The 25,853-nt window shown below is 35.8% G+C and overlaps 2 protein-coding genes across 2 annotated transcripts; one reads left to right on the top strand and one right to left on the bottom strand.

The window, feature by feature from the left end:
- Nucleotides 1–3,390: 3,390 nt before the first annotated feature.
- LOC144659518 (galanin receptor type 1-like) lies at nt 3,391–13,427 on the bottom strand. The gene is made up of 2 exons (XM_078520010.1): nt 13,331–13,427; nt 3,391–5,111 (listed from the first exon to the last, which is right to left on the bottom strand). Exon 2 carries the CDS (start codon nt 4,970–4,972, stop codon nt 3,662–3,664), a length of 1,311 nt encoding a protein of 436 aa, XP_078376136.1. The 5' UTR covers nt 4,973–5,111; nt 13,331–13,427; the 3' UTR covers nt 3,391–3,661.
- On the top strand, nt 11,143–23,727 carry LOC144665317 (neuropeptide FF receptor 1-like). The gene is made up of 2 exons (XM_078526584.1): nt 11,143–11,260; nt 21,784–23,727. The coding sequence occupies exon 2, from the start codon at nt 21,919–21,921 to the stop codon at nt 22,831–22,833; it is 915 nt and encodes a 304-aa protein (XP_078382710.1). The 5' UTR covers nt 11,143–11,260; nt 21,784–21,918; the 3' UTR covers nt 22,834–23,727.
- Nucleotides 23,728–25,853: the final 2,126 nt, after the last annotated feature.

Genomic DNA, 25,853 nt, shown 5'->3' with positions numbered 1-25,853 from the left:
AGTGTAATTACTATGTACTTTTAATGTAGTGTATTGTAGTTTACTGTATATTGTTAATAATGGAGCATGACATTGTAATGTAGTTTAATGCAGTTTAAGAAGTAATGAATTATACTGTAATGTAGTGTAGTGTAATCAAAAATCTAGACTTTCCACCGATGAAGGGCAGAGCCCGAAACGTATGGAACTTTGAACCTTTTTTAAAGGCACTAATTACTCATTTAATGAGAACTTTTTAAACTTTGTACTGTAATGTAATGTAGTGTTTATTAAAGCCAAAGGCAAAGGCAATGAGCTGAAAATTTGGAAAACCCTCGCAAAATCAGTGATGTTATTGAAACCTTGAAAAGCCGCTCGTGTTGGTAGCCGCTCCAAGGCTGTCGGGTTCTTTAGCCTTGGCCTTTATAGAAGATAAGGGAATAGTTTTCTTTATAAGATGAGATCACTCATTAAATAAACAACAAAACCCATATGGTGCGAAAAATGACGGATATTTGTCTGCGGTCTTACATGTATCATTCAGTTCTGAGAAAACTCTGACATTTGAGGAACGGATAACGTCGCAGGACAAATATCCATAATAAGTTTGAAACCAAATGGTTATTTCTTTTACCATCTTTGAAATATTTTTGAAAGATCTCAGCTTAGCTGTAATACGGCAAACAAGTAAGCAAGATTATGGTGTTTCATTGGGTCTGATATTTTATCCTTGTACATATACGTAAATAAAATTTCATAATCATTTTGTGTTGTTGTTTTTAATTGGCTAAGTGATTCTGTTGGCGTTTTTAAAAAATGTTAATTCTGTTGAAAACATTCAGTGCGGAAATTTTCACAGCCTCCCCACATTTATCTAAAGAAGATGTACGGAAAAGAACCGCGAGTGAAGTAGGCGTAGAGCGCGAGGGGGTTGGAGTCGGGGGCAAACGAAAAAAAAGATGCTGTCTAAAAATGTAGAATTTAATCTTAGACTCCTCCTTAGGTCATCGCCTTGTCTCCACCAGTATTGCTCCTTGACCTTGACCTCTCGAATTCTATTATTTCAATTTAACTAAATTGAAATAATAAAATTGAGGAGTTGAATAGGTGGTACATACTACAAGTCTCAGTCAGAGACGTCTTCTTAAACTCCAACCAAAAAACAAACAATTTATCCTATTAGATATTTTAGTGTGTATTTGCACGGGTCTTCGTTCCTCGGCATGATTTACCGGTTTAAGACGTTTAACAACGACCTCACAGGGACCGCGGAGACCGTTTTAAAGTGGTAGGGCTAAAAGGCTGGACTAAGACAAGCAAGCATTAGGGGTCACTGTTCCGCCACTTATCATGTAAAATTTTATAGCGGAGCTCCCGCGCGCGCCTTCGCGCGCGCACGAGCGAAGCATCCATAAGAAAAGGAGGGGAAATTACAAACAGCAAATAAAGCTCGCAGGGCAAGGCAAAATATAGACAACGGGTAAAATTACTCAGCGACAGTACACAGCAGAACATCTGAGAGGTTTATTATCCAACTGCTCTATTTTGTTTGTCTTTTATCATGTATGAGTGTATCGAAACCTCGACGCCTTTACGCAAAAAAATGCGGCACTCGTTCAATCGCTACACGGTTTTTTTGTAACCGTGAAACGAGCAATTGACATAAGGGGTGGACCATTTGATTTTTGATGGGGGGGGGGGTTGCAGGATTTTTAGGCTGCTAGATATTTTTTTTATTCTTCCAGCCCTGCAGGATTTTTTTTAATCTTCAGGTTCTTGCACGATATTTTTTTAATGAAAATTTGGAACACAAATTTTGAAGTTAACTTGACCGTCACCAGCCACTCATAATAGACATAATTCACCCTATTAAAAACCACTTAACACGCAATGCCTTTTAAAGTTTACATCTTTTTTCAAAGCAGTAAAAACTCATCTTTATTCAATGTACAAAGAAATGCATCTCAACTACCTGGGGCTAGTGGATTTTACTGTCATGCACATAATGTGCAAAATGTGTTAACATTCCTCAAAAATTGGATCAACGAGTAACATTCTATGAGGTTGTTGTTCGGCAAATTTCTGAACTATAGCATCGTAATCGACAGGCGTTTGGTAATGGATACTCATTAAAGCCAGGCCCGAGAGTCTCGGTTGTCATCGTCGTTCGAAGGTGGCCCTTAACTAGTTTTAGAGTGTTGTTTGAGCACTCGTTGTCTGCTGATGTCACTGGAATTATACATGCAATTCGCAACAACAGGTGGATGTTCGGAAAGATGTTTTGAATCTGAATGCATGAATATCTTTGAATCATAATGTCCTTCTGGATCAGAGGGTTCACTTTAATAGGAAATCTAATTGATAAATCACGCGTCACGCGCTTGCAAAATACCAAATCACGCATTAAAATATGCGATGCCCAGTGTGACTCACAGCTACTTCAGGGGCCGTCATGCGTCACGCAAAAATCCTATGCCACGCCCTTATTACGGCTGCTCGATATTTTTTTCCTTCTTAACAATTCTGCATGATATTTTTTTTAAACCAGAAGCACATGCTCGATATTTTTTGGGGGATTTGCACAACCCCCCGATCAAAAATCTAATGGTCCACCCCTAATCGTCTATCAACTGGATGATGTGGACGTTTTAGTTACATCTAAATGAAGTTATGATATGGAAACGCGGGAACATTTGTTGCACGGTGTTCACTGTGTATGCTGAATGAAACCGCGAGTAAAAAGAGCGACAGAGAACTTTCTTTCCCAATTTTTCTCCCATGATGTCCTCAAAAGTCATCTATATTCCGTGAAATTGTGGAAAACGAAAATGGTTTACGAGGAGGTCCAAAATAATTGCGAATGATATTCCTTGTGCAAGCCCAGTTTGCTTGTTTCTGTTGTTTGCTGTTGAATCTGCGGCTGTTTGTATTAAGGATACAATAAGCTTAACTTTAGCAATAATTGTGTTTAAACGAAGCTAACGACTGCATAGATGAAGTCCGCTGAAGAAAGAGACAGGACTCTGATGCAAGCTAACAACCTGTACTGAATTGCTTAACCAGTTTTTATGACAGAAACTTTCATGATGTTTTTACCTTGATGTGTTTACTTTTTTGAACGCAGTTTCGATAGATTCCGTGTGGGTTTCCCATTTAGGTCATTTTTAAATAAATGGGGAGCTTCGCTTTTAGGCTTGCCTAAATCTATATATTACATTATCCTTTTCATCTAGAGCCCTAAAATTTCAACCCAATCAAAAAAAGTGGGCTGTACCAGCCCTTCCCCCTCCGCGGTCCCTGGCCTCAAACATGCAGTCCAGTTGTTAAATAGTCAATTCATGGTACGAATTTTCATTCAGTAAAGACTCAGTAAGTTAAATTATTAAATTAAAGTTTAATTTTAAAAAAGGATACTTTTTTCCAAAGAGAAGATTATCTCTCTCATGGTCTTTATTACTCTTGCTACAGTGATGCATGTCAATTATTTATTTCACAGCCAAAGTAGAACTAGGGAATCTACTGTAAAATTGCTTTGCTTGCAATTTTGTAGACACCAATACATCAATAAATAATGCAGTGTTGACAGCCCAGGTTCAAGTATAGTTCTGCTGAAATCATCAAACTTTACAGGTTCAAGAGATTCTAGAGTTACAAACTAAAAGTGCTTCATCTCCACCTTACATTACAGTCTCGTGTCATGAACACTTTGTTCGTCATCAGACACATCCAAAGCAGAGTTAACAAAGGACAAATTTACAAGTGCTTTCGTTGTCGTACAATCTGGTTCGTTGGTAGTTGCTACTACGATCTCTGTGCTGTTTGGCTGCGGAACAGCAGACCAAGCAGACGAAGGGCTTCCAAGTCGATTATTCTCTGCGGTTTGGGATAAATTTGGTGAAGACTGCAGGTTGGTAGTCTTACTTTGTTCAACAAAACTCTTGCATTTCAAAGAACCGTGAACTATGACCCCACTACCTTGTCGTCGCGTGTGCCTTTCGCGCGTCATGTTTTCCGAAATTTCGGGGGAAGATATTCGCGTTTTCCTACAACAGAACACATATCTCAAGTATCGAACGTACCCTTGACGAAACTGACCAGTTAAAGACCCGTATACAATCGGGTTCACACATGCGTGAAGGAATATGAGCGCTTCTGCACTGATCCAAAAAGCATGGGAGAGTTGCTTTTGAGAATCGCCGCCAAAATCGTACAACAACCACGCGATCTGATTGGGCAGCATACAGGCCATAAATAGAATCACAATAACAGCTAATGTTCGTATGATCTGAATGTTTTCGCTCCTTGTCTTCTGTCTGACAACTTGTCCTCGAGAGTTGACTGAAGTTCGCATTGGTAAGCGGGATGTGATTAGGCGAAAGGCAATTCTTAGGTATGCTATAGCGATTACAATCAACGGGATGGCATATTGGAATGCGAATAGTACCGCAGTATAGGCTTGCCGATAAGAAAACTTCGGCCATTCCTCGACACATATCACGTTTCCCGAACGCGTTACGACCATTAACGGAATAATCGTGACGAAAGCGCCAATCCATATAAGGAGAATCCAAACCAAGGTGGCTTGTAGCTTGATTCGCGGTTGTAATGGATTTATGATTCCTCGACACCGCTCAACTGCCATGGAAGTTAACGTGAAAATACTGACAGAAAGAGTAATGGACATCATAGGCCAAATAATTTTACAGTAAAACACGTTCTTGTAGAATGTCTGGAAAAGCTCATACGTGTAGAAAGGAATAGAAAACCACAAGAACGTTAAGTCCGAGACTGCCAAGTTTAAAATGAAATAGTCATTTATGGTTCGCTTGCGTTTTCCTTTTACGACTACAATGACGAGGAAGTTTCCCAAAGAACCAATAATGAACAGACAGCAGTAAAACACCATTTTGAAGTTCCTTTCAGCTTCGCTTAAACCTGTTGATCCTCCTTCAGTCTGGTTGTTGCTTGACGAGTTTTTAATAGACTCGTTCATCTCATAGGAAAGCTGTCGAAACGAGCAATACAGATCACTGTGGTTTTGCGTCAAAATGTCTTCTGGTTAAAATGGAAACTTCTTTAACGCACACGTCCAAAGAGAATGAGTTGAAGTTTGGAATTGACTCTTTTGTTGCCTAGTCAGGGAACAAATACAGAAAAGTTAGTGAAAATGAACTACAAGTTCAGCGTAATATATACTAATCGCGATGGCAGTAAAATTTTACGCACACGTACTCTTCTCTCTAATTGGCCAAATGCAGCTATTAAAAGCGTCTGGCAAAATCAGTACTTTGCATCTATCGCTCGTGCGAGTCCACATTCAGGAACAAATATATTATTTACTGAAGATATATCATTCGGAAATGTTTCTCAGTTTACAAAACCAAGACAAAAAGGCAGATGTAACACTATACTTATACATTAGTATACAATTGCGAGATACAAGAGTACGCAAACCTGTAAATTACACAAAGAACATTAGTATGAAGATAAGCGCAAAGAGCAAATTTAATGATCCGTTGTAAATTATCGCTTCTGTTTTAATTTCTTGTGGCAAAGGTGACACGATCTCAATACAAAACAATGGCAGTAGCGATATAGGAGATGTAAAAATTTAATATTAAATACAGGAGGAAGAGATTATGATAATGGAGCGGAAACAGTGGAGCTCTGCAAATGGATATCATAAGAGTTTACCTTTCTAATTATGCTTCGGACCATCGTCACCACTAATGCGAACCATTATCCCACGTTTTTTATTTGCAACAAACGTATTTCGTTTAAAGAGACCATAAATTCTAAGATAGAAATTAAAACTGAAAGAAAACACAGGGTTAAATAGAAGCAGTTATATTTAAAAAAAATAACCTTGGAAAAGATTTTTCTTTTAAATATATAGTAACATAAACTGATAGCTATTGCAGGTATGTTTAAGACAGGGAAGATAAACATCTTAATTATTTTTGCACACAACAACGGAAAGTTGCTAAGCAGATAATGGGGCTAACTAAGGAGCATCGATTTCTACTGACGCACAATTTTTACTTTGCCGACGGACGTGACTTACACTGGCTTTACGTGTTTAAATTAAATAGACAATCCAAAATGTATTGACAGCTTGCGTCAGTGATACACGTTCATATTTTCGTTATTTGATTTATGATCGTAAAAGCCAGTTAAATTTGCATCCACAGGCACGTAAAAACCACGCAGCGAGTGGAATAAAAATGAAAACACTAAAATAGGTAAAATTGTCTCCAAATTCTCCAGTTGATTGTTAAAGAAATGTACTGAAGAGTCGGCGCTTTTCACAAGTGTTTTACATTTAATTGTGACTTGTTGTAATTTATATATTTTACCCGATGTTAAGTTTTTTTGTTTTGAGAAAAGAATGTCATGGAAAGTTAATGTTTGCTATTTTTAACAGGATTCACTCTAAAAAAGAAGCGTTTTATGGATATTTTAACAATAAATAGAAGAAAAACTACTTATTGTTATAAAATATTTTATTCAAACCGTCTTTAAATCCATGTAGTTGACGTTATTTCACATTAAACAACAGATGGACTTTAAATTAGCTAGCCTACTGAAAAGCTTAACGTTCATTTTTAGATACAAAAAATAACTTAAATTCATGTTGCACTTGAATAAAAGGATTCTCCTACAGAATTTAGAAAAGGTTATGTTTAGTTCATTCTGATAACTTCAGTCTCTGTTGTTACAGATATCTGTTTCTTACACTACTGAGCTCAAATTTAATTGAATGTGAAATAAAATAGGGATTCATTGACAAGTAAGAAAAACTGTTATCGCGTTCGTTATAGATCGCTATGTTTTTGCGTTTAAAGTCCTTGTCGATCGAGAAAGATACAATTAGGTATTTGATTTTCTTTTCGCTGTTGCTTAGCTTTTCAAAGGCCAGGTATGCCTCCACAAGGCTTGACTCAGTACAGTTACCACTGTCATTCCATGTTATTTTTCTTCCTTTTCATTGGTTGAGAGCCAGCCACGTGATCTGAAAATAATTGCCTACAAATAATGGTCTGCTTATGCGCATAACCTTGTGACAGTGGTTTTGCTTTTTGATGCAAATGATATTAAGCTTACGTGTAGTTGAAAAAAAGTTGCAGTTCATTTCCGGAGTTGTTGAAAAGGGGTCAGTATAATAAGTGATTTAAAATGTCTACTACACTAGAAGGAAACTCAGTGACAGAATGATAAAACAATTATCGGGCGAGGTTGAGCAAAATGTCAATCAGTTGATCAGGCTCCAGTTGTTCGAAGGTTGGATAACGATATCCACCGAATAAATAACTATCCAATGGATAGCGCAGTTTATGTTTTGTCAGCACTTATCCATTGGGTAGTGATTTATCCGATGAATAGTGTTATCTACCCTTTGAACAACCAGGGCCTACTTGCCACTGACAAATCACGCAATTTCGCTCAACCTCGTCCAATAATTGTTAATGATTCTCTGCAAGCACGTCTCATGTAGGGAACTGGGAGATGGTTGAAAAAGTCAGTCGAGTGGTATGCAATATGCTTCAACTGATTAAAATATAAACTTTGTTTTCTCAACCAATCCGGAGCAATATTATTGACTTACGCTTGTTTTTCTACGCTAGACACGTTACAGTTTGTTGTTGTCGTTGTTGTTGGGCTGTTAACTTAATTTATGAATAATAATTTATGCATTAAATTATGGGCTGTTAACTTTAATTTATGAATAATAATTTATGCATTAAATTATAAATTAATTTTCCTTGTTTTTTTTAAACTTTTCGTTTCACACTTCTGAGGTTTGAACCGGCGACTCCTAACATCAACTATGGTTTTGAAGACCAAATCCCTTACCGCTCGGCCACTTGGGCGAACTAATTATTTGGGTTGAAAATTAGCATATAGGTTCCTTTGTGTTGTTCTTACCCGCTGACCGATACCGTAGGTTCAAAGTTTAATGGCTTGTATGTATAAAAGCTTCTTCGAATGGCTCGATTTATAGCTCTTAAGAATTTCACATGACAAATAGAAGAAATAATCTTAGAGAAAATATGAAAATCTTCGAAGCACTGAACTGATATTCCGTGTTTTGATGGAATTTATTAGATTTTCCAGGCACGAACTGTGGACTGCGACTCTGTTGGGTATTAAAAGGTTGATTTCAGGACAATTGTATGAATAAAGTCCGATTTTAGCAGTCTCTGAATGTTTTATAGTTCCAAGCGTATTGTATGATAATCGATAGTCATGATACGTAAATAATTTATCGTAAAAAAGCTCGCCAAACTGCGCGTATTTCTAGTGGGTGTTTTGTTGTTCACACCCTTATGGGAACGTGATTTGTCCTACATTAGATAGGTTGTTCAAACTCCCTGATGAAGTCTGTAGTTATCAGACGAAACCGGTAGGAGAATAAAACATCAGTCAACAAGATTTCTTCGTTGCTTGTGCTGCTCACTAGTATTTTGTAAAAAAAAAAAAAATAAATTGTTCAATTTTATCGAAAATAGGGTTTAAAGGATTAATTTCCATTTATCGGAAGAAAGACGACTTTGAACTGTCACAGATGAAAAAAAGGAAATGAAATTTCATTTTGGTGTTACTGAGAAAACGTGACTATAAGCCATTTAAAATTCATCATAACAGACGAGGAACTTATTAATTCGTATATTCTCTTTGCCTCAGAAACACTTTAATGAAGTCCAATCTCTGCTAAACGTTCATTTTGCCCACATGCTGAGAGACTGGCTAAAATTTTTATTTTTTCTAAGTCAACAAAGAAATGATTTAAATCGATCTTCCTTATCTAAAGCATAACAATTTTTGAGCATCGAACAGGTTATTATGTGAAGTACACGAACTATTGGTTAAAAGAGAAACTATCACTAAAAACATGTATGAAGTGTATATGTTTCTCGATGGCTATAGCTCATTCAAGGCTCTAAATCCAGTATTTTTAAATGAATTATTCACCATCTTAGAGTCGTGCTGTAGCTGAACAAAATATATTTGGCTGGACATGAAACATGAAATATTAACACAATACATTAAGTGAAGTGAACAGATAGTAATACTTACAAGCCATTTTTACTTTTTCTCAAGCCGTTCTTTGCAATTCTCTTCTTCTTAATTTCAAACTAAGATTGCTTCCAAATTTACACCGGTTAAAGAGAGATGTCTAGGTCATGTCCATTATGCGTCATTAAACTTTAAAAAAAAGACCGGAGGCACTAAAACAAATGTAAAGGAAGTCTAAAAAATGTTTGTATTATTTTTAGTAGATAAGACAAGATTAGGAAACGCAAATCGAGTCAAAATTTAAAATTTCACCACTCTGCTGCTCATTATAATAAAAAAGCAAATTGAAATTAATTTCCTATTACGATCTGAATAACGCGTCATCAAAATGTCGCCACGTACAGCTGCTCTTAGAGAATTCTCATGTTCTGCACGATATGTTTTCTAGAAGCTTAATTTTTTCCCAAAAATGTTCAAAACACAATCCCTAACGTCGACTGAACAATGCTAAAATGAAATGAAATTATATATAAAGATCGCCCAAGAGAAAGCACCAAGATCGTATATTTTACAAAAGTGCGCGCACAATTATTCACGCCCACCCATAAAATTTCTCAATCAAATAATGAAAAATCGGATAATTGCTTATCTGTAAATTTTACAATTTAGCCGGAGATTAATCTTATGTTAATAAAAATTGCATTGTCAAATTTCATTTTGTGAACTTTCTTGTTTTACGAACAAGTTGCCGTTCATTGTATTATATTTCCATAGGAATTAGGTACATTGAATTGAATTGATCACAGAGCAAACACATTTTTTATTGTTATATTGTAGTATACCTGTACCAGTTTCCCATGATGTTCTCTCATCCTATAGTTATACGATCATAACTCAACAAACTTCAATTTCGATAATGTTCACAGCACAAACTATATAGCACTAACATCCCCCCAGGAAGGGGGTACTAAAAAACAATTATGTGCACCGATTTCTTATTGTCCGCTTACAGATCTGTTTCAGGGAAGCTAGCAGCCCTCCGAGAGCAAGTGAGATTCGATGAAAAGAGTTACACTGTCTAAAGTACATAGTCCAAGGCACACAGCAGGGAAACAAACTCTTACATATTTTGTCAAGCCACAGACTTTACAGAGACGTGCAACGTCGTTCCCAGGGCTTTTCCCTCGGTAATTTAGGGAAAAGCCCTGGGAACGAGGTTGACAAACGTGCTGAATTGCGATAATTTAGTTTACATAAGACGGAGAAACTCAGAAAACGTAAAGATCATTATTATAAGTGCAAGCTCGGGGAGGTTCGACTGTATCACTTCAAGTAGCCACTACACCCATATTGATTTATTTTTAATATTAAACATAGTTTTCAAGTTTTTAAAACAGGGTGTTCTGGTTAATCCGAAAGGGAATTGAAAACAAGGTAGGGTGCGTGTTCTTCTGCAAAGTGTCAGTTTCAGATCAGTATTTTATTTTATTTGATTCCCCCCGACTTGTTTAAAAGTTTGGTGGTATGAAAAATATAAAAACAGCTCAAAATATTCGAGCCTTAACAAAACGAAATTGTAGAAAGAAATACAAAACACGTGCACTGTGACCAAAGTAGTTTCCGCGTTTGCGTTGATTGACGGCTTGTATTAGTACCTTTTTAATTTTAATTATTGTTAAAATGCTAATTCGTTATTTTTTTGTCATTTAAAGATCGGATAAACGACGTTTCTTTATTATTTCAGTACTACGTTTTACACTCCGGTTCAAAAAAGTGGGAAAGCTGAGAAGGAGTATGAGCTGGATTTCTGAAACAGAAGTAGCTGCTGGTGTAAGCAATAATCGAACCAAACTAGATCCCAGAATCTCTTGGTTTCAGGACGCAGTGACAAAAAGGGGACTGGGAACTACGTTGAGCAATAACAGCAAAGATATCGCTTCTTATCTTCACTGGGTGGGAATTTACCGAATAGCTGACATGTGGCCCTGATAATCAATACAAATATCGTTCATATCATAGAAATTAAAGTTAAAATATTCTAGCAGCCTGGGGCTGTTGTATGCGCATGACTTTTGCCACATCACGGAAACACAGATAAATACCGAGTGGCGAGTTTCTTCCTTAGCTCTAGCGAGTGGTTCCTCTCTTTATTGCTTTGTATTCTTTTACAATTCGGTGACAAAGACGAACATATGACGGAAACTGGCATAATGTTTTCACATAGTGATCATATAGGGACGGAAACCGCTTAACTTTTTATGTGGTAAGTATTGTTATATCTTTAATTTTCTAGGAATGTTACTTGTGATATGCAATTAATTCTTGTAAAGCGTGTATCGAAAAAATGGGCATTATACGAAGAAAAAGCTTATTGTATGCCAATTTTAAAACGCGAAAAAGCGAAACAGAACTATATTGATTTGAAAGTAAAATTTATACAATAAAAACAGGGACTGTATTTCACCACCTATTTCCTTTTATCAAGATAAGATGTTTTACTTTTCGTGTTTAACCTTTAATTCCCCATTTTAAGATTAAATTTATTGTGCACACTTTCCCAAAAAATCATTTCCTCGTTTCGGCCGTGAATTAGTATTTGCTGGATCATCTCGGAAAGCTGATTTATTTTAACGTTTTAGCATGAAATATTTTAATACTGTCAAAGTTAGCTTGACATGGGAGCTACATTAACCGTCTTCTTCCTAATTAGTATTCGCTAATTACGAAAAAGAAATGTCGCAATATATAAATAAATCTGCCTAAAAACGAAGAAGCTAAATCAATGCGCAATGGGTAATCACAGGTAGTCGTGTTAGTGCTACTTTCAAAGAATTGCATTTGCCGGTTTATATTTTTGTCTTTTCTTTAAAAATGAATACATTAACCCTTGTAAGCGCCTTGGCATTTATGACTTGCATGTGCCATTTTAAAACCCGACTAGTGGATGCATTCATTAATTTTGTGTTGTAAAAAGTGGTGACCAAAAATTTACCTTTATACAATACAGAGAGATTATATATTGAAGAGCTTTTATATTCTGACAAACGTTTAGGGTTAAATGTAAATTTATATTTCCAAGTTGAACAGACGACGAAAAAAGCTTCCTCACCCACGTTATTTAGGGTCGATGTCAGCTAAAAAAATCTCTGATTCTTCGATCAAACGTACCAAAAAAATGATGTTCGAGTAATTTAAAAAACTAATTTTTTAACTTGAAAAAAGAAACTTCGATACCTCTTTTATTTCAGTCATGGCAAAGGCAAAAACTGAAAAAAATCGGGAACTGTCAAAAATCCATTCACGATTTAATTTCCATAATTCATCATTTAAAATTTCCTTATTAATAGAGGGCAGACCATTGCGTGCTATTTAGCATTTGATAGTTTTAGCTAAGTTTGATAAGAACATCATGACTCAGGTTTTTTTAAAGTGTTTGGTCGGCGTCAAAGTTGAATACTTACAACTGAAAGTATAATTTCCATCCCCAAAATTTATTTTCCTTTGTTCGCGAGCCTTGCCGGTTTCTTGGCCGCCCTGAGACTGTGTGTTTTTGTAATCACGGAAAAAATATTATGAAAACAATTACACTTTTTAACGGGCCCACACGGAGTTTTATTTTGACTGACAGCTTTCATTATTTATACAAGACTCGTTGTTATAGAAAGATTTCTGCGGAATCATTTTTCGTGTTATTTTTGTAACGCGCAAGGCACACGTTTTCCACAGTAAAGTAATAACCTGGTTACCAGAAATAGAAAGTGCCCAAATGATCCATAAATAAGGTATTTATTCGTCACTGTCATTAGCGGAAAGGTATTGTATCTTGTACAAACAAATCTAACCGTTCTAAATTGCCTTGATACCACAACGAATATATTTTTTCAAATACCCAAATTGTTTTAACTTTTAAAGTTTCGCACTGTTAACAATCTCATAATCGATCTTCCCGAAATCAACTTCCTTTAACGATCATAAATATAAATCTATGTTTATTTACTGTGCACATAAAATATCCTTTTCTGTGTTGAAAATTTGTGGATTCCATACATAACACAAACATCGAACAATGCTACTATATCTTGGCGAAACTTATAGTCAGAGAGCCTTTCGATCTCATAACATATACAACTTATCTTTGCATTTTTTGGCTTTACATTTTTCGCGCGAAGCTAATTTAGTTATTCTAAGCCAGTTAACGAAAATATAAACACACAGCTTTGTTGTGCCACGATTGTTGCGCTAAAAATGACTTAAGAACGGATTATGCGGTATGCATTGAAAAAGCATAAGATTTCTCACGCGTGTGTTGTGATATTCAGATAGAAATACATACCTTTCCTTTGATAGAGACCCAAATTTCTGCTGTGAGTGCGTAATCATGTAATGCAGCTGCTATTCTGCTATAATTGTGGCACAGAATTAAAGTAAAGTCCAAAGACCTTGGTGATTGGTACAATAAAATGGCCTCCTTGTCAACAAACTTATTTGACTAGTAAACAAGCTTATTATCGCCTTTGAAAACTTGTCAAAACCTGTCAAGCCTGTAGCTTTACATAGGAACAAAAAGAGGTCAACAGTAGAAACAAGTCTGTTGACACGTCTTTGCCACTCATCACTTAACTTATTACATGCTCTACAAATAATAAGTTGTGATAATTTTAGCACAAGTGAGATACATCAATTATTTTCATTTAAGAAACTTGATTGGATTTCATTTTTTATTGCAACACAGACAAAAACGTCACTCTCTACTTGTACAATACTTATACTACAAACAATACAATACAATGCGACGCAGTACTTACGCTACTGACAATACGACACCGTAACTATTTACAACACTTACACTACTTGCAATTTTATTTTTATAATGTGTGCAAAAAAAAACATAGTTTTAAGGTATTGAAAAAACTCGAAATAAGACTCAAGGAGGCCATGCGTCGAAGAGGCAGACCCAGAGAGACCTGGAGAAGAACGGTAGAAAAAGAAAGAGCGGAGCTTGGTCTAAAAGCTTTTGCGACTCTGGGGTTTGTGTTAAAGACCGAGAAACGTGGCGAGAAAGATAACAAGGCCCTAGTTCCCAGTTAGGGAAAATGAAAACACGAAGACGAAGAGGATAGTTAAAAAAAACCGACGACAATGTGGTATAACAAAAGGAAATCCAAAACAAACAAAAACCAAGGAAGGTTCAGATTAGACCAGATTGTTAAGGATTATGAGCTACGAGATTTAAAAAGTTTAGTCCAAATCCTGTAGTCAATAACTAAGAGCTGAATAAAAGGCTTAACTTCAGATTAGCTAAAAATCACACTTCTATTAAATTTTATGAATGAAGTCCGACGAAATTAAATGAACAATGTCACCGATAGGGCAACTTTCAAAATAAGCCCATAACATTTTCAACGTTTGTCATTTCTCCTCCGTTTTAATCTTAGAATCGTAACTTTCACTAACTTACATTTTAAAGAAATCGTATTCTTTTGACAATGTTTTTCTATATTGTTACTATTGCATGACTGTCAGTATTTTTTTCGTGGCGTAGTTTAAATAATTAGCTTGTAGCCTCTTGAAAACACACATATACACTTTTATATTTAGTATCGGCGGGTGCGCCCTCTGGTACCCGGAATTAAAACTGTAAAAAACTGAGCTTGAAATACTGCAACTTCCTCGCATCATTTTCATCTTTTTTTTTCCCTTATTATATTTTTTTTTTTTTAAAAAAAAAAAAAAAAAAAAAATTTTATAATATTTATTTTTAAAAATTTTTTTTATATAATATATCAAAAAAAAAAAAAAAAATCAAAAAAAAAAAGTCTTCTCAAAAAATAAAATATTAATCTACCTAAATAAGATAATAAAAGGTAATAAATTACAATATAGAAAATTAACTGGAATAGAACAATTGGTCCTGTTTTGATGAGATAAGAAACTAGTAAACATGGAAAAACGTAACCAAACCATATCATGCTTGATAACTGAGCTGATAAATAACATGTAACACGAAATATTCACTGTAAAAGATCGATTTAAAGATTAAAATATGCCAACATCAAATGAATGTTTTCCTATATGCGATCAGGAACGACAAAGTTTTAAATTTTGGATCAAAACGAAACAAATTAGTATCGTGAAAATTAAGAGGGGCCTATGTGATGATTGTGTTAATTTCCTATCATGGGGTAATAAAAAGTTAAAGTCGAGTTTTTGTGTAACGTTTAAAATTTAAACAAATAGACAATGTTTCGTCAGGTTTTAAAAAATCATGAGACGTAGCTGAGTAATTTCACGGAGTGATAAAACGTGTCGTGAGTTTATTGTACAACTTCAAAAAATGTCTCGACGGCAGTATAACCATCATTTTTGGGATGAAAAGAAGTTGACAAACGCAACAAAAGAGATAAAATTAGCATGCAAGGAAAATTAGCGTTTTTTCTATATATAAAAATTCATCTGCACACTAGTACTACTGGTGTTCTACCAATGTAAAATGCATGCACATGACTCATCTGTGATTTGGTAGTGCCTGGGCTTATTATATAAGGTCTTGAAAGAGTTATTCTAAAACAGTCAACGGGACACTTAAAGGTTATTGCATGTTGTTTGTCATGCCTGGGGAAAATATGACAAAATACCAAATTAATAAACTAAATTAATGTGAGTTCAACAAAGAGCTGCGTTGTATACGTACGCAATTACAGTAGGGGGCAATTTTAGGCGCAGGTGCAGAGAAGTGTATATAAAAAATCAGATAACTTCTCCTGTTGTAAAGAGTATAGTTCGAGGCCAAGGTAAGTCCAAAAGTAGCAGTCCAATTTTACAACCAAGAAACTTCTATAAGGACATTGTTTTTTAAAACCTAAACCTCAAAGAGTCTACAGTCAGCATCGTCAGCGACATAGAGAATACTCGAAGCTCGGGGTATTAATTCATACTGACGTTCTAGGGAAAATACGTTTTGTTTTAATCAACGGGGGAAAATGGTGTTCCGCAGTCTAGGATTAAAAAGACCAATATTACAAAATTAATTTCTTCATTAGGCTCTGAAAAAATTGTGACGCACTTTGCCACGGTTATGGTTAAAACCTGACTGTGCTGGGGTGTATTGAAAACCTATTCCAAATAAGCCGAATTAGCAGTAGGATGGACAAAATGCAAATTCGATAATAATTTTAATGTTTAATTTCAGAAAAGTTGGCTTTATAGCGCAGATACAAAGCAGTCTTTTGTATCTGACTTACTGGCATCTGTGCAAATTCTACAAATTCTAGAACCATATTAGAAACAAAATCGTAGGGCCGTGGAAGGGTTGTAGCGTATGATAAAAAATAATAAGTGTGTTCGGTGGGTAATTGAATTCTGATAAAGATCGTATGTTTTGTTTGAAATAAAACAACCAAGGGGCTGATCGTGACTTTAAAAACGGAACAGACCAAATTTATGGATCTCTGATTTTTATGACTTTTAATCTACCGAAAAGAACGCATTCATTTTATTTCAGTATAAATGAACCGCCGGGTAATTACATTAAATAAAATATAGGATTAGGGAACAAAAAGTACCGCCTGTTCTAAATTTCCGCCTTTTGGTTTTATGTTGATTTTAGTGTCTCGTTAACAACAAAGTGCTAACAAGAATACTAAATGTAATTACTGTAGGTACGCAGGCAAAGTTTAATTTTTTTCAACGTTCTAGCAAAACTAAAGTAAAACTTCCCCAAGGGTTGACTGCAAAGGAATAAACACAACTATTAAAGATTTAAAAAAAAAAAAGATTTTTTAAAAGACAATGTTTTGTCTCTTTTTCCTCGATACTTTTTCTCTACAAACTCATAGTAATATTTGTGCCAATTAATAATGGTGAGCTTTATACTGAGGGTTGACGCACGGATATAAATATAAAAAGCATAAAACAAATAGGAGGAGAAACAGATAATCAACTTATAGCGGATGTGTTGTTTCCGAACGTAATGTCACGTTTCAGAATTTCTCTTTCTGCATGGCCCTATCATTGCCTAAAGGCCACACTCATACAAAGCAACTAGCGTGTATCATGTCTTCTCAAGTAATAAAGCTAAAATGGTTAGCAAAACTAACAGCAAAATATATGCGCTGTAATTATTATTATAAGCACTTTTCACAGCTAGCATCAAAATAATACCAGGTCGCTCGAAGCGGTTCTTCAAAAAGTAACAATCGCAAAATTTAACTTTCATTTCATGTAAAATATTGCAAACAAAAGTGGCATATACGAACAGCGAAGGTACAGACCACTGAGGAAACATAATTGCGATAGTCGCTTTTGAAGAAAGAAGTTTCGCATTACGTCGTAATGCGAGAATATTTTCATTAAAATCTTCATTTCCTTATTTGCTGACTTAGCACCTTTGTTTGTTCGACCAAGCCAACCAAACAAACAAGCACGTGAACCAACGTGCATTTCTTCCCGTCTTGACTATCTTATTATATTTCCTATCTGAATGATTTTGCTTGTGTTTTTGAGTTTTAGATAATATCGTCCTGACCATGAACTTTCTTCCGATTCTGAGTGCATTTATTTTTCCGATTCTTAGTGACGCGACAGCTATCACTCCCGGAATTACTCTCGGTCGGAGAAGTGTTTTTCTTACATGTAGCAATATTCCCTTAAAAACTACGTTTTTCGGGCAATTTTTTTTTAAAGCGTCCATTTTTTTATATGGTACACTCCATGTTACCAGACGAAAAAAAAAAAAACCAAAAAAAAGAAAAAAAAAATTTAAATCCGTGAAAGAAAACTTTTCACGAAAGGCAAAAACAGTCCCACTGTGAAAGTAAACTGAAAATGTCCAAGAAGTATTCTATACCTGCTTAGATTTAGTTACAGTGCGTATTTTGTGTCAAGTTCAGTGGAGTTTGTTTTGAAGGTGTTTTCTCAGTCGAGGTTAGAGAAGGTTGTTATTTTGTTTTATTATCTGATCAAAACTAGCTTTATTTTTAATATTTATCAAAGAATTTTACTTATACATTTAGGTTTGAAAGGGTTGCGACAATGCAGAAGGTGTCTGATCCCCAAAAAAATCCTGCCATCTGATAAGCTAAATTCGTTTGTCGTTAGCTTGGAAATGGAAAAACCAGACAAGGAAGTTAATGAAATGTAATACTTCTTGGAAAATATTATTATATTACACTATTTTTACGGTAAATTATCACAAACATATACTATTACCAACTAAAATAGCTATTTCATCTTCTGCACGAATAGTCTCGTATTTCCAAATTAATATTGCTAAGACGTTCAGTAGAGTTGTAAGAGAAGATAAGTCAATATACGCATCTCTGGAGCACTATAATATGCTCCTTTCAGATAAATGTATCTATCTTGTGATGTTTTCTGGAATTCCCGGAGGGTAAAAAACCCTCTACATCTTCTACACGCCTTTTGTTTCCTGCCAGATTTTTAAAATCGTGCAAAACAAACAACAAAACCTTTAACGTGCAGTAAGAGAGAGCGCCACAACAAGTCACATATTACCTAAGGAATCATGTTTTAGCTCATTGGGAAATCAAAAGCCGGCTTTGTCTTTCAAGGTTTGGTGTATAAAATGACTACATTTACATGGTTATATTTTGATATAAGTTTTCAATTTTGTTCAAGGGTTTATTCTTCAAGTGTTATTTGTAAATACCTAGTTCGCAATATTTTTCACAACATGCCCAGTTCTTAGGAAATAACGCGTTTTTATAAAGAGGATTGCAAAGTTTTAGTCACTGGAAATCATTGTCTAGGGAATAAAACAATCTCCGAGAACTTTTTAAAATATTGATTATGGAACCTGTAACAAAACAGAGATTTTGTGAAGACTACAATTCTTAACGTTCAGAGGATATTTTCAAGACCTCAGGTTGTTTTTTTACATTCTTCTTCCTAAGGAAAGTTATTTTTATTGAAATTATTAGCTGTACAAAAAGGAATAAGAATAGCACGAGATCGGTTAGAAAATACATATTACGATCACAATTTAACTGTGGCAGATGTACATGCTAAATTGGCAAAACCTCATGTTGACATAGCAAATACATCAATTACTTTGCGGCTAAAGTGGTTGGTCGAAGTAAAAGTTGTCACCAGTTATACGGGGTTTCAAATTTATTTTAATTTCAAGACAAAGATTTTTTTGTTTGATCATTACAACTTCAGTTGTCTGCTAACATAATCACAAAGTCACCGACCACAAGACCAAACCTACAGTAAGGTAGGATTAACTTGAAAATACAATTTAAACCAAAAAATGAACCAACCGTACAAAGTTTAACTAAAGAAATTAACTAAACGATGTAGGCTTTGCGCTAGACCTTATCCTTTTTTCACAATCAGTTTCAATTTGGGTGTCGGTAAAACGCCGACTCGGGGTCGGGGCCGGGGTCGGGGTCGGGGTCGGGGTCGGGGTCGGGGTCAATTTTTTTTTTTTTAAATTCACTGATTCACTGAAAAATTCACAGAAAAAAATACAAAGTTTATATTAGCGTGTGGGTCAAAAAAAAGCATTTTTCTTCACAAATTGGGCACAAATCTTGATCCTTATAAGTTCAAGAGTACAAGAGAAGCATTTTAGTTAAGGTCTAACAGGCGAGAGGTGAAATTTAACTTTTACATACAGTTTAGCGACAAGATGTTGTTGTTTACCTCTCTGTAATCGAATATTTTACACCCGCTTTTAATGTTACGTGCATAGCTATCTTTCTACGTTCGTCTTTCGACATCATCTTTCGACAGCATCTTTCGACGTGCTGTTTAAAATGAGCCAATTTTAAAACAGCGATGGATACCCTTGTTGGTTTCACCCACAAGGTCAAAAGGTCATTCTGGTGGGCTGTAATTGGCGGATTTCGATCCGTGTTGTTTGTTTTACTTACCGCTATGCACCTAACACTGAAAGCGGGTGTGATACTTTCTCAACAGCATAACCTCAATTAAAATGTCTTTCCGCATTTCGGTCACGCAAATTGGAGAAATGGCTAGATACCTCCACTTATATTTAAAACAATAACAGAATTTAGAAACTTAAAGATTGCGAGACATGTTAATGCGAGCTTCGCTGTCTAAACAAAACAATTCTGCTTCCTTATAAATATTTTTTTGGAAACGAAAGGCGGCTTTATTTTAAAGATATAAACCTGAATTAATTTTCTCTTGCTACACAAACGCATGTACAATTTGATTTAAACCTGAAAAAGTTCATGCTATGTTGGCGAGGAGATAGCGCTCAGAAACAATTCGGCAGCAAATTCTATCCGCCAAGCTGTTAGAAAATTTCACCTTTCGCCTGTTAGACCACAGATTTCTTCTTTTATACTTTTGAACTTATAAGGATCAAAATTCCCGGCTATTTTGTGAAGGAAATGCTTTTTCCGACTCGAAATTTCCCACACGCTAATATTAACTTTGTAATTTTTTTCTGAATCGGTGAATTTTTTTTTTTAAAAAAAATTAAAAAATTGACCCCGACCCCGACCCCGACCCCGACCCCGACCCCGGCCCCGACCCCGAGTCGGCGTTTTACCGACACCCTTTCAATTTTTAATTCATCATCTGGGCCGATTTTACAAAAGAACTGTAATGCAGAGAAATTTTCGTGAAAACAGAATAACGTTTAAACAGCATAGCATCAAACCAGGCTGGTTTTCAAAATCAGCGAAGGTTTGATTTTTTCAAGATGCTTTTCCCTGTTTTGATTTTTTTTCGAAGTAGGGGGTCCAAGGAAGATCAATATAACATTGTCTCAATTCGAGCATTTAAAAGTTTTTCATTATAAATGTAGAGAAGCTTTTTTTGTTGTGGGTGTTTTTGTTTACACTGTAATACACGTATACACAAATTCTAATTAGAAGGACGGAAACAGAAGTAAAATTTTGTCACAACCGCGGTGCACTCATTTAGCTTGAAATTAGTTGAGGTGAATATTTCTTTTCAAATTTAAATTTGTCTTCTTTTATTTATTATTTGTGGGTATTTTTCTGTACTTTAAGTCCAATCTAAGCGCCAACGAAATAAAAAGTTTTACTTCCTAATGATTCTTCTAAGAAAATCATAAATTCGTCATCGTTCGTTGTCTAAAACTCGATTATAATCAAAATAGAAATCAAATAAGTGGGAAAATTTGTTTTTTTAATTTTATTAAAACTGTGAGCAAGTTTTCAATTATTACTCGAAAAGTAATTTGTAGTGAAATAACTGTTTTGTCCTATAATGGGCTTATTTAATTTCGAATCATTATATAGTCGATTTTCAATTTTTGGAAGAGGTTAATTAAATATGACATAAAATGTGACAGACTCGGAATCGCCTTAAATAACCTGATCTTGCTTCTAAAAGGCCACGTTATAATTAATTTGCAATAATTTATGATACTTACGTGACCTAGTCAATTAAAAAAAAGAGTAGTCGTAAAACAGAATGGGTGCGGGAAACCGAAAGAGTGAGGTAAATAAGATGACAAGTTTTGAGACGATTAAAATGTATATTATGCAACTTTTTACATACAAGTCTTCTAAATTTTTGAAAACTTTAAAACTTCCACAAAAATTAACTAGACATTTACGGCTTAATTAAAAAATGGCAATTTTGGTTATTTCACCATGCACGAGCTCTTTCCATTTCAGGCCCATTCTGTTCCCGACAATTTTGTTATGTAGACGTGTGTGAAACCGTTTGAAAAATGTATTTTTAACTTAAAACCCGCCGTTGACTTTCTTGTCGTTGTTTCTTATTTTCAGATCTAATTATTTTCATTTTTTTCGCTTACAGCTAGGTTCAAAGTTATTTATATTACAAAGAGGCTGTACCCAGGTACTTTTTGTAGACGCTGTGATCTTCAAAGTCAAGAATAAGATTTATCATTGTTAGAGAGAATATCAACATCTGACGCAGAATTGAGCATCAATGGGCCATCCTACTAACTTCTCCACTGTCACTGAGACAGAAAAGTACATAAAGCTTGGCTTGTATGTGCTTACATTCCTTCTTGCAGTTAGCGGAAACTGCCTTGTTCTTCTTGTCTTGTGGAAGAAAAAGCGGAAGTCAGTAAATGACATTCTTATTTTTAACTTATCCACATCTGACTTGACGCTCATGTTGCTGTCTTTACCAGTTAACGTTTATTTCCTCGGTGGGGTCGAGTTTCCGATGGTGTTCTGCAAGTTAATCTGCCCTCTTATGACTGCTACATTCAACGTCAGTATATTTACTCTGACGTTTATGGCGGTTTACCGCTGGCGCGTAATCGTCAACTCCCTGAAACCGGAAATGCGTCACAGGCACGTATTCATATGGATTGCGATTATTTGGATCGTTGGATTTTTGCTTTTACTTCCGCTCATCATCGTGGCGGAAACCGCCGAGAACGGGGGTTGTAAAGAGAACTGGGCACCACACCAAAGTCGGGTTTACACCGCTGTCCTGTTTACACTGCAGTACGTTCTACCGCTGACAACCATCGCCGGCGCTTATATCTTGATTGGAATTGACATAGGGAAAGCCAAAGAGCGGCACGACTCAAACGCGCAGGACCGCTTTGCGTCAGAAGTGAGACGAAAAGAAGACTTTCAAATTATCAAGATGATGGGAATGATCGTTATATTATTCGCTCTCTGTATGTTGCCAATTCAGGTCGCTTGGTTAATTCAGGACTTTGGAGCTGACGAGCACAAAGGAGTTGGCGATGTTTTATTAAGGGTGGCTGACATCGCGGCATATTTGCACGCTTGTGTAAATCCCATAGTTTATGGAACTATAACGAGATATTTTCGACGTGAGTATATTAGGTATGTGAAGTCCGTTTTCTGTTGGAAAACGTAAAATCGAAAGATATTTGCAGTTGTGCAAGAAGTTCACTTCGCAGCACTTAGTACACGGCACGAAATTGTGCCTTTGCAACACTTGATTCGCGTCAAAAGTGAGACAAAGTTGGATGACAAACTTTAAAACAGATATCAAAGGTAAACAAGTTCTTTGATATCGCCTTTGACAGGGATTTGACGCATGTCATAGATTATAAGATATTCGACTTGAACGGAAGGCACCTTTGATGCGGGTCAAAGTCACATTTCACGGTAAATTTGTCACGCCTTTAAAAACGTCAAAACCGTACTATCTTTGATCAAAATCATTCATCCGTAATCAAAGAGTTTGCACAGTCCCTACCAAGTTTACCTCCAAGCCAACGCTTTGTGTCATTTTAATTTTTCGTGCCGTGTACTTGAAGTGAGATTTCTGAAACTGAAACTTACCTGTATATAAGAAACATTCCACAACTAACGCTGACTTAAAGAACGGACTATGTCATGAAAATATATTGTGTCTGTTGTGCACAAAACTGTGTCACCAAGGTAGACCGTGAAACCCCGGGGAACTCCCATATGAGAGGTGCGGGGATGTTCGTTATCTCGCTTTTGAGTGATCCATATTAGGGATCTTGGTCTCACTTAGGGTGTTCTGGACAAAACATCAACATTTTCAGCCGTCAAGGTCTCGTTTAGGGTCAGACGTGAAGAAATAAAAAATGTTGTGATAATGTGTTGGCGGTCTGGACCGATCAGGAATGCGAAAAACGGTAACTTTTAGGGATCGAAGAAAGCTTCAGCTTCGCGCAGATTTGTCTCCATTTGGGATTTAATTTAAAGTTTTCGATGTGCATCCCCATCCCTTTCGTGTGAGAGTTACCATTAGGCAGAGAAACACCACAGAAGTAATAACCGGTATGCAATGCATACTAAGGCGGTGACGTTCCAGTATAGCAAGTCAGTATGTTTGAATCAATCCCAGTCATAGGAAAAATAGACCTTTTGAGCTTTGTTTGTTTGTTGTCCCATTTCAGACTATGTGATGTTACCCTTGAAAATTTTTTCTTTCAAATTGAAACAATTTCACGATATTCAGAAAGAAAAAAGGAAATTCTCTAGTAAGCATCATGTGATTTGTAATATAGGCAATTTACATACAAAGCTTAAAGGTCTATTGTTGTGAGTGAATATGTGAGCCCAAAAGATATCCAAGTAATTTAACACCAAAATAAATTATTGTCGCTTGAAGTGTGATTTCAGTTGACAGTTTAGAGACTGATTCATTTGCTATAAAAGAAGAAAAGGGGTTTGTCAAGTAAATATAGTTAATTTCTAATAAGTTGCTTTCAAGTGGTATTTTTTATTAAGTTGTGCACTCCAAGGTAAGGTTAGTTTCTAACCAATGCTAATAAATAAAAGGCAAATATTGAGCTGCTTTAATCACAAAATTGACATTTCAACTTGTACAATTCTAAATGAATGTCTTTTATCCTGATTTTATACAGTGGCATGCAACATAGTATGCAACAGTACTAGAGAGCCAGGAAGCTGCCACAACTTTGGCAGAAAAAAAATATCTTTAAATAATGTATCTTGATTTACTCTTGTTTAAATGCAGCATCGGAATCTTATTATTTAATTTTGGAGGTAACACACAAGTGAAGTCCAGGAAGCATGGTTGATACAATATCTTGATTTACTCCCCGATTTACTCTTGTTTAAATGTGGATGATAGTTGCCTACACTGACTGTACAATCCGTAATGCAAGCTATGTCCAATAAGTCCAAAATATTGTTACAGTACAAGTGGAGTCCAGGAAGTAAAGTTGATACAGTGGTGAGCCAGTGATGACTTCCGAATGAAAGGTCTTAACATGCAGAGCAATAAAATTGCAACTTTTTTGTATTTCATTTTTTTTTATTTTGCTTAAATTACAAAACAATTTTGCAATACATTACATGCATACAATGTGATGCAATAAGTAAAAGTAATGACCTTCATCAAACAGAATGGCCTAGCATTAATTTCCATACCATTAGCGAGGCGAGGCGACAAACAGGCGATACATGTCAGAAAACTGTGGATCATTTTCGTTTGTAAGGGTCACAGAGTCTGAATCAAATCAACAGCACTTTGAAATAAATATTATCAGTGCGTGTTCAAGTAAAACAAGGACTTCAGCTTAGATAGTCAGAAAGCCCACCTTTTCAATCTTTTGCAAGGAACTTGCTATCGGTTGGCCGTTTAGTACAGGCTTCTACGGAATTAAATTTACGAAACTCAACTTATGGTCGATCGTGTACAATAATTACGAACACTTCAGGACTGATGTACTGCATGACTCGTGCGAACTCAGATTTATCCGGTACCTGACAAAGTTAAACACTCACTTCAGGCCTGAAACCTCTGTTCGACCGCTGATGCTATAGCAGAAGTTGTAACAGAAAATTGTTACTCGCAACAACTCAAGATGGCGAGTCGCGTTGGAAAGAAGCAAATAAATAAGCTTAATATCAAGCTAAATAAAATAAGCTTAATATCAGTCAAACAAAGGTTTCAGATAGCTCACCTTTTCAAATGCAATCTGATCAAGAAACTGCTATCGGTTGGCGCCCTCTGAGTTACGACACTTCTAAACGGCCTTCTCCACTTCTCAAATTCAAACTCGAGTCAGTTATCGCGCATTACAAACTCAAGTACCGTAAGTGAGCTCAAATTTATCCGACGTACATTGGTCTTTCCTGCCAGAAATCAAACGTGTTTTACCGATGCTCTCAGCTGCGAAAGACGATTCACATATGAAAATCAAACATGGCGGAACGAAAAGTAAACAATGCTTCTAGTTCCCAGTTCTCTTAGGTTTGATAATTAAGTAACTCACACGAACGAACGAATAATCCTCCATCGTTCCCTGGCATATAGGCGTCACCGCCTAAAAAAAGCGGATTAAGAGCTACAGATGGATTAATTCCTAGCAATATGCATATGGCTGGATTTATTAAAACCAGGTTAATGAAATTTTTACCTTTTAAGCG

Source organism: Oculina patagonica, chromosome 1 (assembly GCF_052425735.1).
Source record: "Oculina patagonica isolate OP01 chromosome 1, crgOcupat, whole genome shotgun sequence".
Taxonomy (NCBI): Eukaryota; Metazoa; Cnidaria; class Anthozoa; order Scleractinia; family Oculinidae; genus Oculina; species Oculina patagonica.
This window is presented reverse-complemented; position numbering and strand designations above follow the sequence as displayed.

Excerpts from the sequence above, each read along its gene's own strand:
- LOC144659518 (XM_078520010.1), bottom strand. The coding sequence starts at position 4,972 with ATGAACGAGTCTATTAAAAACTCGTCAAGCAACAACCAGACTGAAGGA.
- LOC144665317 (XM_078526584.1), top strand. The coding sequence starts at position 21,919 with ATGGGCCATCCTACTAACTTCTCCACTGTCACTGAGACAGAAAAGTAC.